Source organism: Drosophila erecta, unplaced genomic scaffold (assembly GCF_003286155.1).
Source record: "Drosophila erecta strain 14021-0224.00,06,07 unplaced genomic scaffold, DereRS2 tig00000092-arrow-pilon, whole genome shotgun sequence".
NCBI lineage: Eukaryota > Metazoa > Arthropoda > Insecta > Diptera > Drosophilidae > Drosophila > Drosophila erecta.
Window position 1 is genome coordinate 8937361 of NW_020825207.1, and position 20397 is coordinate 8957757.

The 20397-nt window shown below is 43.8% G+C and overlaps 6 protein-coding genes across 8 annotated transcripts; 4 read left to right on the forward strand and 2 right to left on the reverse strand.

The window, feature by feature from the left end:
• Positions 1-112: 112 nt before the first annotated feature.
• On the forward strand, positions 113-530 carry LOC6548770 (39S ribosomal protein L34, mitochondrial). The gene is made up of 2 exons (XM_001975389.3): positions 113-211; positions 275-530. Exons 1-2 carry the CDS (start codon positions 189-191, stop codon positions 495-497), a joined length of 246 nt encoding a protein of 81 aa, XP_001975425.2. The 5' UTR covers positions 113-188; the 3' UTR covers positions 498-530.
• Positions 500-3893, reverse strand: LOC6548769 (polynucleotide 5'-hydroxyl-kinase NOL9). Its single transcript, XM_001975388.3, has 4 exons — positions 3392-3893; positions 3105-3329; positions 881-3049; positions 500-822 (listed from the first exon to the last, which is right to left on the reverse strand). The coding sequence occupies exons 1-4, from the start codon at positions 3801-3803 to the stop codon at positions 557-559; spliced, it is 3072 nt and encodes a 1023-aa protein (XP_001975424.1). The 5' UTR covers positions 3804-3893; the 3' UTR covers positions 500-556.
• Positions 3894-3972: 79 nt separating this feature from the next.
• On the forward strand, positions 3973-8399 carry LOC6548768 (ras-like GTP-binding protein Rho1). Its single transcript, XM_001975387.3, has 5 exons — positions 3973-4229; positions 4890-5053; positions 6262-6411; positions 6922-7002; positions 7061-8399. Exons 2-5 carry the CDS (start codon positions 4898-4900, stop codon positions 7250-7252), a joined length of 579 nt encoding a protein of 192 aa, XP_001975423.1. The 5' UTR covers positions 3973-4229; positions 4890-4897; the 3' UTR covers positions 7253-8399.
• An 887-nt stretch (positions 8400-9286) lies between these two features.
• Positions 9287-11235, reverse strand: LOC6548856 (GTP-binding protein Rit2). The gene is made up of 3 exons (XM_001975386.3): positions 10825-11235; positions 10572-10628; positions 9287-10487 (listed from the first exon to the last, which is right to left on the reverse strand). The coding sequence occupies exons 1-3, from the start codon at positions 11042-11044 to the stop codon at positions 9970-9972; spliced, it is 795 nt and encodes a 264-aa protein (XP_001975422.1). The 5' UTR covers positions 11045-11235; the 3' UTR covers positions 9287-9969.
• A 421-nt stretch (positions 11236-11656) lies between these two features.
• On the forward strand, positions 11657-18197 carry LOC6548855 (aspartyl/asparaginyl beta-hydroxylase). 3 transcript variants are annotated; one of them, XM_026981320.1, is made up of 15 exons: positions 11657-11895; positions 12712-12765; positions 12956-13141; positions 13197-13364; positions 13422-13762; positions 13825-13938; positions 14010-14190; positions 14397-14474; positions 14985-15092; positions 15244-15675; positions 15974-16068; positions 16540-16780; positions 16843-16948; positions 17001-17726; positions 17782-18197. In XM_026981320.1, exons 1-15 carry the CDS (start codon positions 11844-11846, stop codon positions 17930-17932), a joined length of 3033 nt encoding a protein of 1010 aa, XP_026837121.1. In that variant the 5' UTR covers positions 11657-11843; the 3' UTR covers positions 17933-18197. The 3 variants fall into 3 exon arrangements, with proteins under 3 accessions (XP_026837121.1, XP_026837122.1, XP_026837123.1); XM_026981321.1 differs by lacking the exons at positions 14397-14474; positions 14985-15092; positions 15244-15675 and having other exon boundaries at positions 11724-11895; positions 17782-18195; XM_026981322.1 differs by lacking the exons at positions 12712-12765; positions 14397-14474; positions 14985-15092; positions 15244-15675 and having other exon boundaries at positions 11724-11895; positions 17782-18195.
• A 109-nt stretch (positions 18198-18306) lies between these two features.
• LOC113564355 (esterase-6) lies at positions 18307-20359 on the forward strand. Its single transcript, XM_026981328.1, has 6 exons — positions 18307-18494; positions 18553-18696; positions 18750-18903; positions 18956-19141; positions 19205-20054; positions 20116-20359. Exons 1-6 carry the CDS (start codon positions 18309-18311, stop codon positions 20273-20275), a joined length of 1680 nt encoding a protein of 559 aa, XP_026837129.1. The 5' UTR covers positions 18307-18308; the 3' UTR covers positions 20276-20359.
• The last annotated feature ends 38 nt before the right edge of the window (positions 20360-20397 follow it).

Genomic DNA, 20397 nt, shown 5'->3' on the forward strand with positions numbered 1-20397 from the left:
TAAATCAATGGTATGCTTTTTTATTGCGTTATCTTGTATTCAAAGTATTTTTCATTGTAATGTAAAATTGCCTTGAAGCTAAGTTCGAAAGCCAACCCATTGGTCTGGCAACGCCAAGTAAACTTACCGGCCGTTCAGGCGGTATTCTTCGGACATCGAGCGGTCATACTAACTGGAAATTACTTAACATGCTGCAGGGAATGCTCCAAAGGCAAGTAAATAATGAATAAACCATGGTTTTTGTGTGGTCTTATAACAATTTATGACATTGCAGGACCTGTCTGGCGATTGTCAGCACCGCACAAACTCTAATCGTGCGGGATAAGCACGCCTTCAATCGGGCGGTGCTGAAACCGAAAGTCCGCTGCCATTTTCCGAAACCCATGGAGGTGAAGAGAATCAATGTACACGGCTGGAATGCGAGGATGTCCACGCCCGAGGGACGACGAGTGCTGATGAACCGGATCCTCAAAGGACGCCACAATTTGTCCCATTAGCATTGTGTTAATAAACCTAACTTTATTTACAAATTGCGATTGCTTCAGTAAGCTCGGTTTTAGTTTCGTTGATTCAGCGGAACTCCCAGAAAGGCTGGCGATCGATGGTAGATCTGCTGAATACTCTTTGACGACTTCGAATCGTCAAGGATAAACACGAAGGGCACACTGCTGGACACACCCTGCCCCTGATCTCGGAAGTAGCCCTGCGGCAGGGTCAGTTCACCGCCGAGGATAAGGCAATTCACCAATGGCATCTTTTGCAGTGGCATTGCTGGCACCAGGAATAACTCCTTTCGGTCGTAGTCGATGGCACGAACCACACCTAAAAGAATTCAGGAATTTTAATAACAAGCCACAAAGGGGCGTCGATGTATACAAACCTATTCCCAAACATTGGGGCAGACCTGTCCCGTGATGGCACAGATATACCACATTAGCCTCCATGCCTCGAATCAGCTCTTCGCGCGAGTAATCCTTGCTGGTGGGATGCAGGATCTTCAGGGTTTCCAAAGACACCCCCAACGGCTGGCAGTCTGTGAGAGATTTGGCGTTTCCCGTCAGGCACGAACTGAGACGTGCCAGAAGGTTGGAGTACCGCATGTCCTTGGCGCTGAGACTCCAAGTTCCTTTTTCCTTTGCTGGCACCGCACTAAGCAGCTTATGGAGTGTGTATTTTGGTATTTCCTTGACCCTGAACTCCTCTGCCGAGTAAATAATGGGTTTTATCTGCGACAGACTGCTCCAGTCGAGGGCAGAATCAAAGTTATTGATTAGAATTGGACTGGCGATTTGTACAAGATCCGTGGGACGTATGCGATCCACCAGCAGAGCCATCAATTCGATACCAAAACCCTTGTTATAGCCCATTGTATTTATCAGCCACGGAATATTTGAACACTTGGCATCGTTCTGAATGGTTTGAACAAGTTGAATGACTGCTCGGGCATAATGCTCTGCACACAAGACAATGTTTGTGTGGCCCACGACAATGGCATGTTCCGGCTGCCTGTTAAACAAGAATCCCGGTCCCAGAAGAGGCTCATCAATTACGGTGCAAGAAATAGTCTGGGGAACAAATATTTCCGGCTGGCCAATGTCCAAGTCGATGAGCAGAATGGATGGAGACTGGCCAAGATTTCGATTGATGAGGTAACGCAATAAACTAGACTTTCCGACGCCCTTACCACCTGCCACGATTATCCTGCTTGTGGCATGGAACTTTAGCTTATTCCATACCTGCGGGACCTGCAGGGTGCGACTTAGATCGGACGATTGAATCAGACAGTGCAACAGGGTTTCACTTTGGTTAAATGGTCGATTAGAAGGATTAACCAGGGGGAAAACATTTTGCGCCATGTGCTTGCCAAAGGTGTCGACGAGTCGCTGTGCACTTGTGTTTCGGTGGAGCAATACTATTGCATTTGTCTGGCTCTGATAGCTGCTCTTAATCCTGTCTAGCTGGGCGCGTGTGAAGTTCTTGTTGAGCTCGTCCCAGTTCACCTCATTCCTTTCAGGTTTTTTTGTCTTCGTTGGTGAAATAGAAACCCAAGTCAGGCCTTTGGGGGAATAAATAGTGATTGGCTCCTGCCTGCGAGCTCTGTAACCATTCACTGATATTTGACCACTAAGCAAAGTGAGCACTAGTGTGCCATACACTTCGAGGTCCTCTTTAATCACGGCCAGTACATGATTGCTTTTTAGACTGTTCTCAAATACGCTAAGCTCAGTGCGATTTTCTTGCGGATTTCTGTAAAACGGCGTATCGCTTTGTTGACTCTCATATTGCTTTTCGGGTGTAAGGACTTCAGGCAGTGGTACCTCGGCATTCTCTTCGGTTTCAATGGCAGCTTCAGACTCGTTTGGTGTAAAATTAGGCGTTTCTTCAATCAAGACTTCTTCTGGAGGCTCAACGATTGAGTTTTCTGCCACCATCTCCACAACACTTGACTGTTTTATACGTTTTTGTAGCTTAGGCTTATAACTAACCAGTTCTTTCTGATTTTTATCTACAGGAGGATCATCAAAGATTTCCTCTATAATAAGCGGCTCTCTTTGCATACCCAAAGGTGGATCATCAAAGAATACCTCAATATCAGGTGGCTCATACGTTGAATCGAGATCATCGCTGTCGAAGATATCGCTTCCAAATTCTTCACTATCGCTATCTTCACTGTCGAAATCTTCATCCACGTCAAATTCTTCCTCTCCATCGCTATCTTCATCACTGTCAAAGTCTGCGCTGCTTGTGTCTTCACTGTCAGACTCTTCGCTGTCAAATTCCTCAGATACAAAGCCTTCGCTATCTTGTGGCTCATAATCATTATCCTCTTCGTCGCTGTCAGTTTCTTCCTGTGGACTCTTAAAGACCTTAATCTTTCGAACTGTTCCGCTGCCATCACCATCTAACACAAGAGGTTGGTATTCATCATCCTCAAAAGGAGGAAGAATGTCTATTACATCGATTTGGCTGCCTTTAGATTCGACTTTAATAATCTTCGTGTTTTTTAAAAATGTCTCGTCTATTTCTTCAACTACATCGCTTTCAGAGTCTAAAACAAATAGTTTAAGTTAAGAAATATAAGGTGATATTACAAATTTGCTTACCACTTTCCATTAAATAATCGTCTTCTTCGGTCCAATCGTCCATTGAATTCATTTCAATGTCGCTTGGTGCCAGTGGAGTGCCACTTATCTCAGAAATCTCGACTATTTGACCATTTAGTACAATCTTCTTTGAGCTCTTGCCTCCATTTACCTTTTGTTTTTTAGGTAAACTTGCTTCTTTGGCTTTATTTGGCGCCTTAACTTTTGTTTTCTTAACATCTGGTTCTGAAAAGTACAATTATATTAAAATAAATTCAGGTTAACATTTTAGATATAAAGCATACCACCGTTTATATTATGAACCTTGGGACTAGGAAGCTGTGGACTTTTGCTTTTTGCTGCAGATTTTTTAGCTTTAGCAATTTGGGATTTATGTACAGGATTCATTATAGGTAAAGTCGTATCCTTTTTGGGCCTCTTTTGGCACGGAATACTATCTGATTTAGAGTCATTATGGGAAAGAGGCCTCTTTTCGCCCTTTGCCTTATTTTTCTTGGACTTATTGGCCGACGCAATCTGGGCTTTTTGAATCATTGCTTTCGAAACCTTTTCGGGGTTGTTTGCTACCGTTGAAATAACTTTTTGTTTTGTGGGTCGGTGCTGTGGGGTTTCCGGCTTACGGCGACCAGAGGCTATTTCTCGCTGTTCGGTGAGCTGGAAACTCAGCTGCATTTCTTTCAGCATATGTTCGTCAAGCATTCCTTTTCAGTTTTTCGGTCAAACTACAAATACTTAATTCCCGGGCCATGCGACCGCAGATGTTAAAAGAAGAGGAAGAATAAATATGTGCAGTGTGACCAGTCGTGGTCGGGCATTGGAATGCCGCGCACAGGGTTGCCATCGATGACAACTATCGATTGGGCTAATAACAGCCCTGCGCTCGAAGGCGTTGGTTGGTCATCGAGCGTTCATCCCGCTACCGAGAAATGAAATGGATGAACATTGTTCATCGTCATTTTGCATGGGAAAAAATCGTCGAGTTCAATTCGAATTTTTGTAATTGCATTAACTTTTATACGATATAGCTAAACGGTAGACGCATAAGAATCAACAAATTTGTGCCATTTTGTAAGCAAATTAAGTGTCGAATTCGTGCTGAGTGTTGTGAAATCACCAATATAAATTGTAAGTGGCCGAAAGAGCAGCAGTGAAAAAATTCCACACAGCAGGCACACAAATGCACGCACGCCCAGCCAGAGGCGCACAGACACACGCACACACAGACACACACACGTACAGAGTGGATGATGAGATGTTTTTGGAATAAAGTGTGAGCGGGACGGGGCGCGGAGAGAGGAGTTTCCTGGAGTGTTGGAGAGAGGGGTGGAGAAGCGGGCGGCCCTATGACGCGACCAAAATGAAAATGCGAATGCGAAAAACCGAAAAGAAAAACGGGAAAAACTCGGCTAACGGGCAATGTACAATGGCCAGATAAGAAAGAACCCCACACTTTTGACTATTAGATCGCCGTCCAGTCGCGAGTATGACTAAGTGTGTGTGCGAGCGAGAGAGTGCTATCGGAAAAGAGAGCCAGCGCGCGCGTGTATTCGTGCCTGTGTTCACCAGTGTGCGTGTGACTGCATATGTGTGTGTTTGTGTGGCTTTTTCATTTTGATAATTTTTTGAGCAGCTTCGCGCTCGCAAATATATTTCGCAAATATATAAAACAGAACGGCAGCCTCGGATTCGGAATCGAAAATTTGTATTCGGATTCGGACTGAGAATCCTCGGGCCTCCGCTGCACTTGCATTGCATCTTGCTACAGTTTGATTTTGCCTTTTGCAGAACTTCCAATGACGACGATTCGCAAGAAATTGGTAATTGTCGGCGACGGTGCCTGCGGTAAAACTTGCCTTCTGATTGTCTTCAGCAAAGATCAGTTCCCCGAGGTCTATGTGCCCACCGTATTCGAGAATTATGTGGCCGACATCGAGGTGGATGGCAAACAGGTAAGCCCCTTTTCCCGCCCCGCCCCTACCTTCACGTCCCCACCGCCCTGCATACCACCCCCAACCGGCTGCTGATACCACCACCCCCCACCCGCCTGATAACCCCACCCTGCCACCCAAGTGATAATCATCTGATCTCGTTTTATAATTTGTGTGCATTCTTAATTCATTCCGTTTTTCAAGTGCGCGTATCCTCTTTACACTTTCCACCCGCCTCTGTGTGTGTGTGAGTTTGTTCCCATGGGTGTGTGTTTATTGTTCTCTTGTTTGTGCCACCCACAACTTCACCCACACCTTGGTCGTCGTATTTCCTTTTATTCCACTGTAAAATGAAATGAGTCAATATCGCCTGATGCCCACATACACGGCAATAAACAAAGGTGTCTGGAAAAGCGAAAGAGAAATGAAGATCGTTTTCGGTTAAGTGAAGTGCAAATTTTGGATTATTCCAAAGAATCTAAACTTTTGATAGCAGTGATTAAGTCACACTTGGCCACATTTCCCCACACTTGCACACACACGCACACTTATTAAACAGAGAGTTGGCAGCACACACGCACACACACCAGCAAAGGGGCTCCCTTCCTTCCGCTCGTTTTCTTTTCTTTTATTTTGTATTTGTCTTATACAAGTCCGTTGCGCACATACAGTTTAATGCGTTGCGCCGCCCCCCGCTCTCTCTGTTTCTCTCTCGCGCGCTCTCACTCTTTCTCCCTGTCTACCTGTACTCTCTTCTGGCGGGCGGGGGGGTGTGCACTCCCTTACTCTCCGGAATGTAATGTGCGATTTCCATTGGGGCATCAAGTCATGATTTGGCTATATGTTCATATATTCCATTTGGGATCTACAGTATTTTCAGGCGCTTTTTTTCGAAATAAACACTGTGTTTGCCTTTGCTGCGCAATATGGCGGGTTTTCAATTTTCAGTTTCTGTTTGTGTTTCTGTTTGGATAGCGTTTACATACAGACAAGTTCACGTCATTCCACTTCATTTTGCCTCGCTTCGATGTGATTAATTCGTTTGGCATTTCCGTCAAGTTCCTTGCTCACACTCTCGTACTCGTACTCATGCTATCTTCAACTCGAACTTGTCCCATCTCCCTCCGTACCCGTACCTCGCCGTGCCCCAAAAACCCCATCTATCTAATAACCCTGACGGCACAACTGCAACCGGAACTCTCAATCATAATCCCCATCCGATTCTCCAGGTGGAGCTGGCCTTGTGGGATACGGCCGGGCAGGAGGACTACGACAGACTACGACCGCTGAGCTATCCCGACACTGACGTCATACTGATGTGTTTCTCAGTGGATTCACCCGATTCGCTAGAAAATATTCCTGAAAAATGGACCCCAGAGGTGAGTTGTACGAACGTTTCTATCAGTCGATCGTTAAAAACAAGTATATACTATACAGAAGATAGATTTTGTATACTGTATACAAAATATTTATTACATGCAATATTACATTTTGAAAAAGGTTGAAATATTTCGCACAGAATTTGTAGTCCTATTTAACATTTATTTCTTATGTTTGAAAATAACAAATGTATCATCATCTCTGTACTGTTGTTTATGTCATCTAAATGATATGATGATTTTTATGATATCTAAAGATTACAGTGACAAAGACTGGAGTTGGTATAGAATTACAATAGTTAGTTCAAATTGTATGTTGTTGTTTAAACAGTCTAGACATTTCCAAATTAGTATCAACTTCCTGAATCATTTCCTTTTCATAACTGCTTATTTTTATATAGATAAGAAAAAAAAATGTTTCTCATTACGAATTACTTGTTTTTACAGTTCGAGTGTGTTGCCTATTAAACCATAACTTTATATAAACTAATCCGTTTTCCATTCTTGCAGGTCAAACACTTTTGTCCAAATGTTCCAATCATTTTGGTAGGAAATAAGAAAGATTTGCGAAATGATCCCAACACAATTCGGGTACGTATACGCACTGTTGGCCCGTCGAATTCGCAGTTCTAACGAAATGACTTTACAGGATCTAGCAAAAATGAAGCAGGAGCCGGTGAAGCCGCAGGAGGGTCGCGCCATGGCCGAGAAGATTAATGCCTTTGCCTATTTGGAGTGTTCGGCTAAGTCCAAGGAGGGTGTGCGGGATGTTTTCGAGACGGCAACTAGGGCCGCGCTGCAAGTCAAAAAGAGGAAGAAGACCAGATGCCTTTTGCTCTAAAAGAGCAAATCAACAACATGAAAATATATACCACACACACAGCAACAACAACAGCAGCATACACACCCACACACACACCAACACATACACACCTTTTACAACAATAACGAGCTGAACAACCACTCAAAAACAGCAACAACAACCAGAACATCGGATACACGAAGCTGCACCACCCAACAGCAACAACATGAGCAGAAAATAGAGCTTGAGCTACAAGATCGGCGGAGGAAGGAGCAGCGAGCAGCGAGATAAGGGAAGGCAGCACCAAGTAGAATGTCAAATGCGGATTTGATTTTATATACAGTCTAGTGTAGTTATAAACCGAAGTAAACAACAGTAATAACTCTGGCATTATTATTTGTAAACCTAGGGCAGAGCAGATCAATCAGTCAGCCACTGCAAGCAAATATATATCGATATATGTAAACATATTCAAGTTGTGTCCGTTTCTGTCCACCCCTCCTAGATGTATGTTATTATTTTGTTAACTGTGTTGTCAAGTGTAATCGGCTGTGGCTGGATGAGATTGTGTCGTATGTGAGGGTGAGTGAGTCAGGTGAATCAGTGTAATCAGAATCAGAACCGGAATCGGAAGGTGGATCCCGGGGTCCAAGGAGGGCGTAGGCGTCAAGATGAGAGTTATGTTCCCATTAAATCTATCAGATACAGAGAGACCAGGCCGCCAATAGAAGTTGGAAGTGAAACTACATTACAAGAGCCGAACTAAACACAAAACAAAACAAAAACGATAAATGTTTATTTAACTAAACGTAAGCCACAAATGAGATGCATTCAGTTTTCGCGTGGGAGATGCTAAGAGGGAAAATTTTTGATGAAGTGAAAAACTATTTCGAGCGCATTAAGCGAGTTTTTAATATTTGTACTTTGCTTAAAACGAGTGGAAAACATAAAAAAAAGATACTACAAAACAACCAAACTATATGAAGAGTATTTTATGATTTTATAAAATACGAATATACATATAATTATACTATACAGTACATATGTGTATGTCTCTTTTTTGTATTTTGTACCGTCAATCGTGTAATTCTCACACAGAAGTTGAAAAACTCGAAGATGCATCAGATACAACCAAACTATATTATACTTATGAATAAACAGTACATTTGATCTACTCTTGGTTTAACTCACTGTTTTATTTGGCAGGGGATCGAATCTAATTGGATGGCGACATTTAAAAACGTGGGAATTGCTTATCACGAGAAAAAATATAATGGACTTTGAATGTCTGAAGGCGCCAATGATGAAATGAAATGAATTATTTTTTTTTGGGAATTCCCCGCCCTTAAAGTCAAAACACACATCTTTAACGGGGTTAAAAAAATCTTTATTGAGGGTATTGTTTTTGTTTATTTTGTGCTTTTGTATTTAATTTTTTTTTACATTTAAAATGTACATAACATTATGGATCAAAATGTTTTGGTTTTTCTTCGATTAGGTATTAGGTTTCAATATTATTTCCGAACATGTATGTCGTTTTCGAAACAACATGGACACGACACATTGCTTTGAACCTCTAGTTCGCAAGCCTTTTCTCTTAAAACGTACTTTTTAATCGCTTTACTTTCGGCGAAAGCATTTCTATTATATTTCTACCCGCATTTGATTCGTTTTCGTATTTAGCTGTTGTTTTCGTCAGTCGATCTGTTTGGTTCGAACGGTTGCAGGATTCGCAATAACAATTAATTATTAGTAATTATGGTAGTCCATTCAACTGTTTTGGGATCTCGTAACAAACAGAGTAATTAAAGCCGTGTTAGTATTTTGTTTCTGGTGATGCAGTTAACATTGATGAGAGGAACTCATGGTGAATGCTTAGAGAACGTGATGTGTGGTTGCTTGTGGTAAAAGTAATCAACAGATTTCGTTAAACTAATAATAAATAAACTTAGGCGTAACACGTGTGTCCTTAACAATATAAACAATAAACTTTTCTCAAACTTAAACAACAAATGCATCGGCTGTCGTGGACTTAAATTATCAATTTTGGGCTTGGATCTGAACAAACGCATATTCTCATTCATATTTTATAATTTGCAATGTTCCCGCGTTTTACATACTTATGTCGATCGATCGATTTATAATATTAGTATACATTAAATTCAACATTTATTCGATTAGTTAAATGTGTGGCTCGTGTCGTATGTCATGTGCGTGTATTCTGGGTAAATACGTACATACATAAGTTTAAAAATCTTCCCCTACTCTGCTCTTCGCACCTGGCAATTGGCTGTTGGGTTAATCTCCTGGCTAGGATTCAGTATCATCAGATTGTTAGTTGGGGACTATCCCTCGATCTTGCTGAATTTAAATGCTTTTGAGCTTTAGCCAATTGCCACACTTGCTTAATCGCTCTCGTCTAGGAATCAACGTTAGTAATATTTACTACATAAACATATGTACGTGCATTGTTAATATGTATCTTTTGGATCGGTGCTTAAACGTATTGATATACTCTATCGCTGATCTACTGCCTCGCTATCCTTTCCGGCCAACAACAAGTACTTTAAATAGTTTTTGTAACAAATAATAAATAAACCACTGTGGCCATAACAATTAGTTATCCTTTTCGATCGGTTAATTCTCTCTTGTATGTTGTATCTGATGGGTATGTGCTATATAGAATATATAGCAAACAAAAGTTACTCGGTTTTGTGGTTAATATTGCACTCATTTGAGGGAACCCACATCCAGGCCTAGTTGAGGTTTCGTCTGCGCCGGAAAACCAAAGCGAAGATGGATCGGATGCGCCACCAGCGACTCCGTCGCCCCGTGTGAATCTTCTCCGAATTAGAGTCCGTGCCCAGGGCCTTCTGCATTTCCTTGCGCCGAATCTCGCGGACCAGCGTGTAGAACGCCTCGTCGATATAATGACGCAGTGCAGCCGATGTCTCAAAAAATGGGCAGCCAAACTGGTTGGCCAGGTTCCGGCCCTCCTCGGTGGTCACGCGTCGTTGCGACTCCAGGTCCACCTTGTTGGCAATCAGAACCAGTGGAATGTCCTCGGACAGGCGGACACGGGTGATCAGTTTCCTGTACTCGGATGCCTCCTGGAAGCTGTGGCGGTCGGTGACCGAATAGCATATGATGAAACCTTCGCCGCAACGCATGTATTGGTCCCGCATGGCCGTGAACTCCACCTGGCCGGCGGTGTCAAGGATGTCGAGCAGAGCGGCCTCATTGTCGATGACCGCCTGTTGCTGGTAGGAATCCTCTGCGGCGAAAAAAAACCCGGTATACATTTAGTGGTTGGTTGTGTGCTTTTCCATAGACGCCTTGCGTCCTGCGCCTTACTCACCAATTGTGGGGTCGTGGTAGTCCAGGAAACTGTGGCTTACGAACTGAAGGGTGACAGCTGTTCGGGTTTCGTCGTCGTTTTCAGAGGGCGTTGGAGTGGTGGTTGGTGGAGTTTCGTGGGTGTCGGTGGTGAGGGGGTCAAAACAAAGCGTAAAAGAAATTGAGATAATTTATTGATTTTTCGCAGCCCCAATCAAAGTGCGCAGTGATAACTCGGCGTTTTCTTTCGGCTAATCCATGGCTGAGTAGCTCACCTGACTTTCCAACGCCGCCGTCACCAAGGATGACGATCTTGTACACCCGCAGACCGCCGCGCATATTCTGCGGCGGCACCGGAGGCGGCTTGACCAGGCTCCCGTTGTCCCTGTGGTCGCTGGGCACCCGCATTGAGTCCGTGTCGGCGGCACTGGTGCAGGACCTCAGCTTGCTGGATCGCTTTAGGGCCGCACAGCCGATGGACATGTCGCCGGCCATAATACCGCTGACCTCACGGATTTAGACCTGGTCCGTGTCGGTCCTAGTTCCGTTCGATCGGATCACACGGAGAACCTCTGCACCACCGTCGCCAATTGTGTATTATTTTCTTGTTTTTTTTCTTGGTCGGGGTTGGTTCTCTTCGAGATGGGCGCGTGACAAAAGTGTCTAGTGATACTGGAGACTGTAGTGCGCATGAATTTGTATGCCACGCAATATTAACAGGTAGCTTATATTTTGAATTTTAGTTAATTACTTATATATTATATCTTGAAGATTTTACACCTGTTATATAAATGAATTCTTTTATCCATGATCGTGATAGCGCAGACATAAAATATGAAAAATTCATTAGTCGCAGAAACTTTAGTAATTGTGTTTTCTGAACAGTCACCTTGCTGAATAATTACCTTTAAAATGGCAACTAGCAATTTAATTAAATTAATGAATAGCCCATTCAAATTAGTAATAAATAGTAAAATTGTAAAATAGTAAAATAAATAGTAACAATAGTAAAAATTATTTTTGCAGAGCTGAATTTTCCAGCCAGAACAATACAACTTAGAAACCGGTAGTGCTACACCCGCCTAGCTGTCATCTCTAGCTGCCATCATTCCCGTCGGATCTGGCAACGCCAGCCGCTTTATAAATAATTTTCCCACGGTGCGAGCGGTATTTGCATTTAGTAACGTGCTGTTCGCCGATCCAGATTGCCCGTTTTGCCCGGTCCGCTCGAAAAGGAAAAACAAACACTCCCCACTGAGTTGGCTCATAGGTTTTAGTGCCTTTTGTGAGCAAAATGTCGGGCGATGTGCAGCCGCGTAAGCGCAAGGATAAGCGCCGAAAACGCGGTAAGTCCCTAATACGGTACTTTTGCTTAAAATCATACTCGAATGAACCGTTATTTAATGTGAAAATCGGTTTTGTCTTTTCGCCGCCGCCGCGTAGCAAGCAGTTCATTTCTTTTATTAGCATAATAATATTGTCGAGTGCCTTTAAAAATAACTTTGCCCTATTATATAAAATTATACATCTCGCCTGTTTTCTGTCGCTATGCGTGTGCCGATCGAGCAGGAAAATATATATGCATGACATGTGTGCGGGTGGGAAAGGCGGGGAGGTGCAAGAGCCCAAAGTGGATATTTGAATAGGGAGCGGCTGAAAAAGGGCACACCGTGCAAAAATCGCGTAAAAGCAGGCAGAGAGTGGTTTTCCCTGATTTATTTATCTTTTTCCCAAGGCAAACACAGATGTTCCGTTGTCCCTGGGATATCCTCTTATCGCTCTCTCTCTCTCGCTCTCTTCATTGCTCTCTTTTCATCGTTTTCTTTCTCTCATTGGAGAATGGAGAGCTCGTCACCTCGTCGGCAAATTAATTCCAATGCAACAGAGATCTAGATACTAGATACAATGATGCCAGATGATGCTGCTTCCGTATAGATTCTGGGGCCATTACACCCACGGCACCGAAATAAGTAGCCACATATGTACATACAAATGTGTAAAGCCATTTAATTTCACTTGGCCAACTGCCCAAGAGCATGACTGGCGGCTTCTTTGTTTATCGTTGCGCATATTTAGGCATAAACAATTACCCCCACCCTTCACGCCGTCTTATCAGCTTGTAATGCCGGTAAATGTATCTTTGTAACTAACTTTTCGTCTAGATGATCGCAAGTCCGAGGGCGATGTGAGTGTTCTGCGTCAGTCCAGTTTTCAAGGTAGATAAATAGAACCCCTTATGTGCATTTTTCCCAACACTCCTCGGAATGCTTTGTCAAATTAATTGAATGTCTCGCTCAGTTACTAAATCCAAGTAAAACACTCGAAGGTGGATACAATTAAGTTGTTTGTAATCACATGTGTACATGTGTTTTTATTATCCATTATCATGCAAATGTCGGATCTCAGATGACGACGAATCTTCGCACGGCGTTCACATTACAAAAATGGGAAACGAAGATCTCCACCTGCATGTGCACCACGATCACGGAACTGGCGGTCATTGGTGCGCCAAGATCATATTCTTCGCCCTGATGGCAGTGCTCCTTGGTTTGGTTGGTCTGATCATCATGGAGAATCGCGGACTGGAGGATTGTAAGTATATGAATTCTCAGAAATTGGGATTATACTAAATACTTGTTTCTCTTAGTGGACACTCCCCTGTCGGAGTCTAGGTTCTCGAAAGTTTTTGATGGCTGGGTAGATGAACATCGGGATGAGCATGATGGTCACGATGTGCAGGAACCCTCTGGAGAGGCGTTAGATGATCATGATGAACACGATGACCATGATGACCACGATGACCATGAAGAGGAAGGCATGTTAACCTAAAATAATTCAAATTCTCTTAAATAAAAAACAAAAAACTTTACAGAAGAAGAACCCCTCTCAGAAGAATTAGAAGAAGAACTGGAGGAAGAGGAGCAGCCCACTGAGGAAGATGAACCAGAGGCAGATGAAGAAGAAGAAGAGGAGGATGAAGATGAGGAGAACAACGCGGGTGAAAACATAACTGCCGAAGATGCGGAGGAGGAAGAAGAGGAGGAGGAGGATAAGGACGATGAAGGCACCGTAGAGGCAACTGTGGAAGCTACCACCGAAGCCACAACGGAAGCCACTGGCGAATACGACGCTGAAGAAGATGAAGAGGATGAGCCCGCAGCGGATGACGATGCAGTAGAATCCACTGAAGCCCCGCAGTCGGAAGCTGAGGAAGTATGATCTATAGTTTCTGAAAATATTGTATATTTCAAGAAATTTATGTTTTATGTTCGCAGCAGGAAGATGAGGAAGAGCAAGAGTTCGAAGAATCAGTAGAGCCGCCAAGATCGCAATCTGCGGCACAAAGTTCTCCTGCAACAGATACTAATGATGACGATGACGAGGATGAGGTTAGTAAATAGTTTTTTGGGCTGTGATAAATGGTCTTCGTATTTGTCGCTAAATGAATCATTTATCGTAGGATCAAGACAAAAAAGATGCAGATGACGGGGATGACGACGACTTTGAGTCCCTCGATCAGCAATTTGAAAATGATGTCGATGATACAGAGCCAGCAAATCCAGTAGAGAGTCAGGAGCAGGATGGAGACCAGGATGATGAGGAGGAACCCAAAGAAGAGGCCTCCTCTTGGTTGGCATCACGTAAGTAGCGAAGGAATAAGTAGTTGAACGGTTAACGGATCTCGCCGGTTTAGAACCTTAAGAACTGACCGACTGAAATGCTCCACCTTACCAAACAGAAAGAATATATGCACCCACACAACCAAGAACTTAGAAACCGAAATTGTACAAGAAAGTGCAAAAGGCATTTGTTTGTTTTATCATACTAAAACCTGAATCATTTACAGTTGCCGTTAAATTTGGCGTTGGCGTTGCACTTGCCTTAGTTTCACGCCTTGTATTGATAAGGAAAAGTCCAAATACAAGTGAGTCTTCAATGCTGATCTGCTCCCCAAATCTCCGCTCTTTGTATTCCGCTCTCTGCTCTTGATCTCTATCAATCATATCCGCCAAGCACGCCAAATGTTATGCTAATCAAATAAAACATACTCCGGGGATTCTTTTCAGTAACTTTTACTAAGCGCCGCTTTTCGTTCTAACCCACCAAGCGATTGGTAAAATTAAAATACGACTTTAATGTCTCTATGTAGTACAAATCTGATGTATTAACAAAACTAAAACAAAGGCTGGGCAATGGCTTCTCTTTGTTTTAACGATGAGAATCCATGAAGCCTGTCTAAATTTTGCACTTTCTTCAGTTAGCTTATTTTGATTATGATTTTATATTATTTCTTGAATCTGATTGTAGTCACAGCTTTGTTAAAATTATTCGACCAATGTATGTATGTACGGAAATTGTTGAATGGCTTTGTTCTTGCTCGATTAATAATCCCCTAACTCGAATAACGTTCGAATCTTCCGTGGTGAATGCATAGCTGAGGATGCGCCCGCACCAGAGACTTTATTCAGGCGAAGATTGACGATTGCTACGGCTGAGGATCACATACCGGACGATGAGGAGGAGATACCCCCTTTGGACGATGGTTGGAGATATGAGTTATTAATTGCGAACTTCGGCTAGCCGAAGTTGCTTCCAAATCATTTGATTGACAAGTGATCTGAAAGCGTCTGCTGTATGATATACCTGGCCAAGTCCAGAGTTTTAACTTCAGTCATATCCCATTGTCTAAAAAGAATACTCCGAGGAGGAAATCGAAATCGAAGAGGAGATCGAGGTGGAAATCAGCGACATTGAGGAGGAGGAAGAACGTCACGATAGCGACGACAATGTAGCCTCCATGGCCAGTTATGTGCCCGAGACCTTTGAGCAACTGAGCGCCATGTACAAGTACGCCCAGGAGCCTGCAAAGGAAACCCAACCCGAACAGAAAGAAAAGGAGCCCGAACAACCAACCGGTCACAGCGATATCTACGTGGAATACGAGGATGGGGCCATCGAGGATTATGAGCATGAGGGAGATAGCGATGAGGAGATCACCGACGAGGAGGACGAAATCTCTGACGTGGACGATGCTGATCTGATGAGCCGGCTGGAGGCCAAGTACGGTCGTCTGCCCGTCAAGGAGTTCGAGAGCGATCCAGACTCCGACGACCCCAGCTGGACACGTAATTACTAAACGCACAAATCACCACGTCTGTCGATGACCACCCGACTCCATTCTCCATCCAACATACTTTCGATCGATCACATAAGCTATCGCTATCATAGGCCCAACACTACTTTAAGACACACGACAAAAAACCGATCGCTTTACACATAACAGATCGTAAGTGTTAGTCGTAGGATACACCGATACAAACTGACACCTCTCACAAGGTGGAGCTATCTAGGCCGTAACCGTTCAAAATGTCACTCCATTGTTATGCTTGAAATCGTTCTAATTCAGATTCTTAATTCCAATAGAAATAAAGCCGAAAGAAGCTGCAGCTGCTCCCGCAGAGAAAGAGGATCCTTTCGAGCAAGAGTTGCGCAAGGCCAACGAGGAGATGATTAGGGAGGTATGTCGCAACCAAAGGTGTCTCCTTCACCTGGACTAACCCGTGAACTGTATATCTTCGATATATCTCTAGCTCAACAATCACTAAAGAACATCACAACAAAAAACACAATCTCATTTCAAAGCTTTAGTTTATGTTTGCTTGTCAAGTTCATTAGATCATATAACTGCTTAGTCATGTAAGATCAACAAAGGATAATTAATCAAATCATAAGATATAACCGTATTCACGTATTTATAGAAACGCTCTTTTCAGGAGATGTATATGGTTGGGATGAACCCACGACGAGCTACTCCAAAATTTACACACCCACTAGGAGGAAGCTTTGGTCGCGGGCTCATCCTTAGAACTCCTGTCAACTGCGTTTCAATTCTTGAGAGAATGATTTATACTAATTGCATGCTTTTGTACTTTGTCTAACCCTTTTTTGTGTTTTGGCTGGCGAATCGCGAACTAATATCCACCCCAAAGAACTATGCCCAAGCCCTGCGATCCTTTAACACGCTCACCACCAACTTTGCCCACGAGCCGTCGGCCCATTTGGGAAGAGCCCGAGTTCTGGAACTTCTGGCCAAGAAGGAGCGCAGCAATCAGCGCCTGTGGGAAGCCATCGATGCTTACAAAAGATATTTGGCTTTTGGCGAGCTTGTTGCCAGCAATAAGGAATTTAAAACCGCCGGCGAAAGCTGCATCGAGAATTTGAGATTTTTGGGTTAGTGAATATATGATTAAACTGTATCGTTATCCTAACTGAATTTCTCTATTGAATTTGAGGTCACCACCGACAGGCAACTACCATCCACGAGCTGCTCATCCAACGTTTGCCTAAGGATCCCCGGCTCCGTAACCAACTCTCACTCACCTATCTTATGGTAAACAAGTAGGTAAGACAGGCTACTTTGATGTACAAATACTTTATGATTGTCTCCCAGTCTTCAGCAGGTTGAAAAGGTGGCTCTGGAAACTTTGAAACTGTGGCCTACCAATGCTGTGGCTCAACTTCATTATGGACTGGCCCTAAGACAGTTCCATGCTGACTACGCCAAGGCTTTGCCTTATTTAAAATATGCCGTGGAGTCGCAAGAGGAGGGCACTCAAGAGGCTTTCTTCTATTTGTCGCTGGGCGAGACCATGCAGCGCTTGTCCATGAAATCAGAAGCTCTTGAGGTGTACAGAAAAGGTGTTACCAAAGGATTCTTTGCCAGCCTCTATCAGAGATCGCTGTACAATGAGCCCAGGCTGAGAGCACAGCCTTTTTGGCAGCCCAAGGAAACGAGCTATGAACGGCAGCTGGAGAGGCTGACCCTCAATTGGCGTGCCATTCGTGATGAGGGACTAGCGCTGTTGGGCAGAAGTGGATTCTTCGAGGATGAAGCGGAACTGCTGCGCGACAAAGGAGTGTGGCAGCAGTATGAGCTATATGCCCAGGGTCGCCGGGTGAAGGACAACTGCCGCAGGGCCCCAATCACCTGTAGTTTGATGGAGGAATTTCCCGAGTCCGCGGGTTGTCGACGAGGCCAAGTGAAGTTTAGTGTTATGCAGGCCCAGACGCATGTGTGGCCGCATTGTGGACCTACCAATTGCCGACTGAGGGCACACCTCACGCTAGTCGCTCCAGAGCCGGAAAGAACCTCACTCCGAGTGGCAGAGCAGGAAAGGTGAGGGAAAATTAAAAAATTTTCCAATTTCGTGAACTAACATATTCTGCTTTAGAACCTGGCGTGAGGGAGAACTGTTCATATTCGATGATAGCTTTGAACACGAGGTGTGGCACAATGGAAGCCAGCCACGCCTTGTGCTCATCCTGGATATGTGGCATCCGCAATTGACTACCGCCCAGCGCCGCAGTTTATCACCCATCTGACCGGGAGTTACTTAGTTTTATTAATAGTTCCGGTTTCTAGGCCTGTAATTTAGTTACATTTCTCCATCCGAAACGTTCATTGTTAGTTGAATCGTCATGTTGTATAGGCATTGTAATTATACCTCTTAGTCGTAAGTTCGGTTTGAATGCGTGTTTAGGCTATTTAGACGTCAATTTATCGGTTTATCATATACGATTAGCGTTGGCTGGCAGCTTACCCTCGCTTTTCTACTTTACAGAAATAAAACCTCTTAGGATTCGATAATTGTGGTTTTTATTATTGCACAGATTACCGGAATTTGCACATCTCCCACTGTCTGTAGCCAAATGGAGTATAAAAGTGAGCTTCTGTTGTACCAAAGGAGATCAAATCAAAATGCAGTTCGCCGGATTTGGAGTACTATTTGTTGTAGCTGTCGCTTTCGCGGATACCTTGGATGTGTGCTTGAAGGACATGGGCTGCATGCGAGGCACTTTTATGCCAGGATATCAGATCGAAGAGTTCGAAGCCTTCATGGGCATTCCGTTTGCCCAGCCGCCAGTTGGACCGCTCCGTCTTAAGGTGGATTGTTCTCCCCGTTGGGACTTTCAGGAGGATTATATATATTCAATGTTTACAGAATCCTGTGCCTGCTGAACCCTGGGAGGGAGTACTCGATGCTGGAATGGCGAAAGACAGCTGCCTGCAGAGAAGCTACTTTGCGAAAGAATGGAGCTTGATGGGAGTAGAGGACTGCCTCTACTTGAACGTCTACAGACCCAAGGTATCAAACTTTTTAGGCATCCATAGAAAATCCTGATTGTTTTGATTTTATAGAAACGGGATGATGAGAACTTGCCGGTGATGGTCTATATACATGGGGGCGGTTTTTTCAGCGGCTCTGCCCATCCGTTGGCTTCTGGACCAGAGTATCTGATGGATACCGGCAAGGTAGTCGTGGTAACAGTTAGCTATCGTCTTGGTCCCTTTGGTAAGTTGTACAGACTATTAAATACCACTCACATCGAGACCAAATGTTGCAGGTTTTCTTAGCACTGGCGATGAGCACATGCCAGGTAATTTCGGATTCAAGGATCAGCGATTGGCTCTGCAGTGGGTTCAACAGCACATAGCTACATTTGGAGGAGATCCAAAAATGGTCACGATCCTTGGACACAGTGCTGGAGGAATATCTACACACTTGCACATGCTTAGCCCCAATTCAAAGGGTCAGTTTTCTTTCCCGTATTTTGTTCGCACTTAAGTAATATTCCTGATACTTAATATTTCAGGACTTTTTAAAAATTCCATGTCCTTGACTGGCACCATGTTTCTGCCAGCCACAAAGATCCTCAGAGATCCGCTAAGTCAGGCAAGGCGTCTGGGAAAAGAGATGTCAATCGATCAAGCGGAGAGTCTCAGTTCCCAGGATCTTGCTAAAGCGCTACGTGAAGTGTGCCCTAAAAAACTAATTCTTAGTTTGGACAGCTTAAAGGTCTGGGATAACATGCCACACGTTACCAGCTTCCCAGTAGTGGAGGCTCCATCTCCTGATGCCTTTTTGACCGAGGATCCACTAGAAGCCCACAGGGCAGGTCGCATTAACCAGGTGCCCTGGTTACTTAGCATGAGTTCTCGAGCTGGAGAAGGTTCCCTATTAATTATGCGTGCCTTCATAAATCCAAAGCTTCGGGCAGAGTTCAATGAGAACTTCCTGGAACATATGGCTCTGCTCCTTAACCTTCCCGAGGGGACTCCTGTCCAGACGGTCAGCGAAATATTGGCGGCGTATGACTTTAAAGGAGAAAGTCTTAACAACGAAACCATGTTGAAGTTGGCAGAGATCTCCGGCGACTTTAACTTTTATTATCCGATTTATGAAACTATTTCATCGTATCTTCCATATGCCAATCTCGAAGAGAATCCACTGTCGATGTATATCTTTGAGTTTTTCGGCCTGCGCTCTATAAATACGATTCTTTCGGGTTCCACTGACGATTTTGGGCTTGGAGCAGTTCACATGGATGACGCTATACACACCGTACATTTTCCGATAGCCGTCGAGGATTTTCCCAAGGACTCCGAAGATGCCAAGGTGGTTCAACGAATGAGTTTGCTGATGACCAATTTTGCCAAAACAGGGTAAGCTGGGAACACTATATACTATATATTAAACCTATTCCGATATAAAAAATCCCTATAGAATTTTCCATGAAGCATCCACCTGTAAAGCTACGGATTTCAAGGACCTGGGAATGTGCAAGTATTTTCACTTTGGTGGCAACAAAAACAAATATCTAGAAGATATTCAAAGCAACATGACGCTTACAGCATTTCCGATATGGAAAAAGCTGTTTTCTTAGCTATCAATCCGATTGTATCTACACTTCGGGTTAATTTAAGAATGAACCCGCATTAAATAAACCCCATTAATTTGCGAAATGGAACAGAATGTGTAATGGGAATGGGAATGGGAATCGTTGCA